General features: G+C 48.5%; 1 protein-coding gene across 1 annotated transcript; it reads left to right on the plus strand.

Moving 5' to 3' along the window:
• The first annotated feature begins 2427 nt into the window (after positions 1-2427).
• On the plus strand, positions 2428-4448 carry LOC136551814 (tetraspanin-8-like). The gene is made up of 2 exons (XM_066543355.1): positions 2428-3116; positions 3872-4448. The coding sequence occupies exons 1-2, from the start codon at positions 2610-2612 to the stop codon at positions 4181-4183; spliced, it is 819 nt and encodes a 272-aa protein (XP_066399452.1). The 5' UTR covers positions 2428-2609; the 3' UTR covers positions 4184-4448.
• The last annotated feature ends 430 nt before the right edge of the window (positions 4449-4878 follow it).

The raw sequence follows: 4878 nt of genomic DNA on the forward strand, positions 1-4878 counted from the left end.
CTGTGAATCAGTGAATGTATGAAACTGTGATCTGTCATCTGTGAATGTATCGGACATTTCGACTTTGATTATGTGAATGTATGAAAACGTGACTGTATCGGACAAGTTTTGGACTTTGATTTTGTGACTGTAAGAAACTGTGATGATGTATTAATGTGAACTGTGAATGTATGAATTATGAAACTGTGAACTGTTATCTGTTTATTAAATTGTGAATGCACAGGGTAACAGGCCGCGGGCTGGCACGGCCCGTGATTCTGGTCGTGCTTCGTGGACCGGCCCGACACGAAAATTGGCTCATAGGGTCGTGCCTGGGCCGAAGGCTAGGCCCGTGGGCCTATGAGGCACGACGTGCCATGCCGGCCCGTTGGCTATCGGACCGTGCTGGCACGGGCCCGTGCCGTGCCGTGCTGGGCCGGCCCGTTGGCCATATATATATATATATATATATATATATATATATATATATATATAAATAATAACAGAACAAACAAGAAACCTAAAACTAATCATTTTCAGTGAAAAAATCTAACCTAAAAGAGAAACCTGTTTATATAAAAAAAACAAACTTGAGCAAAAAAAAACAACCAATCTCATGGGCGATGAAGGAGCTCACTAATTATCTAGATCTGGATCTATCATTTAAGCTAATTGAGCAGAAACAAATCGGATAACAGGATAGATATGAGAGAATCGAAGAAAGAAAAAATTGAAGGGCCCGTTCGTTTGAACTTATCAGCTAGAATCTAAAGTATTTTTCTCTCACAACAAATCAGTTTCAGCCGGCTTATTAGCCGACTTTAGGTGACGATGGAGGAAAGCTCAAAAATGCGGTTGACGAATGAGCTCGGAGATGTCGAACAAATTGTAGAGTACTGTGTACTAAACACTGTATGCATTACTAGAAAAAAGTAACAATAACCTTGAACTAGATCTATCAAGTAATCGCCATAGCAATAAACAAATCCACTTGTAGCAATAAACAAATCCACTTGTACTAATAGATCTATAACTGTGGATACGAGTGAATTTAATGAAGAACTCAAATCGACCATGTCCAGTACATTTATTCTAAAAAAAATCCTGCCGATGAATGAGCTCATACGGTTGTAGCAACTCATTCATATGGTTGTAGCAAAGCAGGAGTTCAGATACTGGAGAATCAAAAAAAAAGTCAAATTAGTATAAAGCGCGGCAGAGGTAGATCAAACCATCAAACAAGTGGATCTGGGAGAGATAGTTCCGAGACGAGATAGAGAGAGGAGAGCTAGGAAGAGAGATAGAGAGAGACGAGGGAGAGAGAGCTGCGAGACGAGATAAAAGAGAGAAATGAGATCTAGGGAGAGAGATAGAGAGACAGACGAGGGAGACATAGCTGCGAGACGAGAGAGAACAACCATACAATCTTATCTGAGGAAAGTGAAAGCAGACATGCGCCAGGCAGAAAAACGAGGCATGTTTTCATGTGCGGAAACCAGACCAGGTAAATGTTGATCATGATGGGGCTCGCTGTGGAACCTATGTAAATAAACAATTCGGTAGCTCATGCAGCTATGCATCCGGCATAAATCTCAACGTACTCTGGACCATTAAGGCTCCGTGCGCGCTCGTGCAAGGATTTTTTTCGCTCTGCTGATTCCGCGAAATGTCGCCAACACGTACGGCCGTGTGCACCCGTGCCGCGCTGGCCCGGCCCAGGATCACGAGACTCCGCGTAAGACTGCCCCGCACTCATCCTACTCACGCCGGCGTTGACGATCGCGGTAGCTTGGCCTTGACACGCTCATCAAAAGCGGCAGCCCATGGAAAAAAAATCGCACCATGCAAACTTGCGAGTCACTCGCCGTGGCAGGGCAATGCACGCAAAACCCCAGAAAAGAAGAGCAGGATCACACAAAATCCGGCTGCCACGCCTGGTGGTCAGAGACGCAGACCCGTGCGCAGCAAAGCACGGGAGCACGACTTCATGCTGATTTGGGTGGGGATTTGGGGAAAGTTCCGCACTTCCGCGACTGGCCGATCGATCGGTCTGCATGCGCTCGTCACCAGGATTTGCTGTCACGGTTACCTTGATTTGCCAGGTCTCACCTCCCAGTGCGGTTGCACTAGCTACTCTCAAAGTCTCAACGATTGACGACGCAAACGGAAGGATAGCTTCAGCGCGTCGAGGGGCGATCCCTGCACTGTCGCTTTCGTTCGTTTTTCCTCACCGCCGGCGGCCGGTGTTTGTGTAGGTCGTTACCAACTTGAAGACCGCCAACGTTCATCGACAGCGACTCAGACCTCCAACGCGTCAATCAAATGATGAAAATCTTGCAACTACTCGAAGAACACGTTTAAGAAACGAAACCAAGCCAAGCATGGGCATGAGTAGCCGGTCAACACGCTTAACTCCATCCACGGTGCACCATTTTCCACTCCAGCGGTTCCAACTCCCCACCCAAAAGTTTCGACGGTTCTTCCTTCCGTTTCATTCGGCGGCGCCCCTCCAAGGCTACAAATACCGTCCACCACGCCCCCGAAACCATCAAACCGAGCCCACAGCGTGATCCGCGACCCAAACAAGACCCCACCCCACCCGCAGTCCCGCACCCCGGCGTCCACCAGCCATGGCGTTCCGGCTGAGCAACAACCTGATCGGGATCCTCAACCTCGTCACCTTCCTGCTCTCCATCCCGATCCTGGGCGCGGGCATCTGGCTGGGCCACCGCGCGGACGGCACAGAGTGCGAGCGCTACCTCTCGGCGCCGGTCATCGCGCTCGGGGCCCTCCTCCTCGTCGTCTCGCTCGCGGGCCTCGTCGGCGCCTGCTGCCGCGTGACCTGGCTGCTCTGGGTCTACCTCCTCGCCATGTTCGTCCTCATCGTCGTCCTCTTCTGCTTCACCGTCTTCGCCTTCGTTGTGACAAACAAGGGCGCCGGGGAGGCCGTCTCGGGGCGGGGGTACAAGGAGTACAGGCTCGGGGACTACTCCAACTGGCTGCAGAAGCGGGTCGACAACACCAAGAACTGGGACAGGATCAGGAGCTGCCTCCAGGACTCCAAGGTCTGCAAGAAACTGCAGGACAAGAACGAGACCGTCGCGCAGTTCATGGCTTCCGATCTCTCCCCCATCGAGGTAATTATTTGTTTGTTTATTATTCATTCACGTCAAAACTCGATCGATTTCTTTTAGCAGTATACGTGTATATATGCTTAATCGCCAAGACAAACTATTATCCATCTGTCTGTCACCGGCTTTGCATCCATGAATAGACAGATTAAAGAAGATGATCTTTTCATGCGTCTTTTTTTTTTTTTACTTTTATATAGTGGTTGAGAATTGTGATGTGACATTGGAAGCTATTAATCTGTTAATGTCAAACACTAAGACGAAAATGTTAGCTTGTGCAACGCAAAACCTTTATCTAGGGCCGGCTGATTGTTACCTGTACGGTTGTGCATCTTCATCAGACGTGCATAGTTTGAACTGTACTATCTAAAAACAGTCCATCAGACCTAGCGTTGATTTTGTCAAAGGATTACTGCTAGTATTTTGTAGTGGTTTCTTCAGTCCCAATCAACTATTAGTACCTGCTCCCAATGCTCTGACCTTTGCATTATTGGAGCAGGGAGTCTGGTGCTCTTTCACCGGACTTTTAGGTTGAAGAATCCAATCATTTTCCGACACTGCTCCATTTAGAACCATCATCAACAAATTAAATTAATTTACATAAGCAACAACATGATCTTAATGTGATCGATATTGCAAGTTTCCAGTCATACTCATGAGACATGAGTAGTATACGTAGCTCTGTTTCAAATTTTAAGACTCTGTTCTCGAAAAAAAAAAAATCAAAGACTCATCCTGCACTGTACGTCTTCTCCCTGCAGTCTGGCTGCTGCAAGCCCCCCACCAGCTGCGGCTACACCTACGTCAGCGGCACGGACTGGACGGCGGTCACCGCCAACTCATCGTCGGACCCGGACTGCCAGACCTGGAGCAACTCGGCACTCTGCTACAACTGCCAGTCGTGCAAGGCCGGCGTGGTGGCCACGCTCAAGCGGGACTGGAAGCCCGCCGCCGTCGTCTGCATCGTCTTCCTCGTCTTCATCATCATCGTCTACTCCGTCGGCTGCTGCGCCTTCAGGAACAACCGCAGGGACAACGCCTACCGCGGCGGGTGGAAGGGCGGATACGCTTGATCCACCATCGCTTGGAGTTGGAGCAGAGCTGGGGCTCCTGTCACCATGCACGCTCAGTGCTCTGCTCCCTGTCGTCGTACATGTTTAGTAGGCTTGACGTAGCTCTGTACATGTGATGGAGATTGTTATTGCGGACTCTTATCGTCTTCCTAGTTACATTATTATTATTATATGATCAGATCAGTGGTAGGTTTTGTGTACGCTGCTCATTGATTCGTTAGACTGCTATTTTCATATATGGATCATGGATGCCTTTGTTTTACCAGTTACTTTCATTCATGCTTTTCCCCGAGTGACCTCCACCTTTGATTGCTCAGTTTTTCAATTTGTTTTCGAAACTTCGCCTGACTTGAAACAACGACGATCCTATATTGTTCTGAAGACAAGATCAACAGGTTTTCGGTGTGTGACAAGATGTTGATGTTACCTAGCTCAAGTTGTTGAGCTAACTGCCGTTTCCGGTTCTGAAACCATTGCACCGATCTCTGTCCTCCACACATTAGCACACGGTTTCGCTGGGTTGCTACTGACGCTTCCTGACTTGTAGCACCATTTTCCACAATGAAGTGATCAAAGAAAGGAAGACGAAGGCTTAAGTCTTCAACCATGACGAGCGACATGAAAGCTGAGGTCCTGTGGTGTCCCATGACCATGAGAGGCAAAGTCCAGCCTAACGTTCCTCCGGGAGCATCCAC

This window comes from Miscanthus floridulus, chromosome 4 (genome assembly GCF_019320115.1).
Source record: "Miscanthus floridulus cultivar M001 chromosome 4, ASM1932011v1, whole genome shotgun sequence".
NCBI classification, from domain to species: Eukaryota; Viridiplantae; Streptophyta; class Magnoliopsida; order Poales; family Poaceae; genus Miscanthus; species Miscanthus floridulus.

What these genes read in the sequence shown, in the direction of transcription:
- LOC136551814 (XM_066543355.1), top strand. Translation starts at nt 2,610, where the DNA reads ATGGCGTTCCGGCTGAGCAACAACCTGATCGGGATCCTCAACCTCGTC. An exon ending in CCGATCTCTCCCCCATCGAG is followed by an intron (nt 3,117 to 3,871) that starts GTAATTATTTGT and finishes TTCTCCCTGCAG; the next exon opens with TCTGGCTGCTGCAAGCCCCC.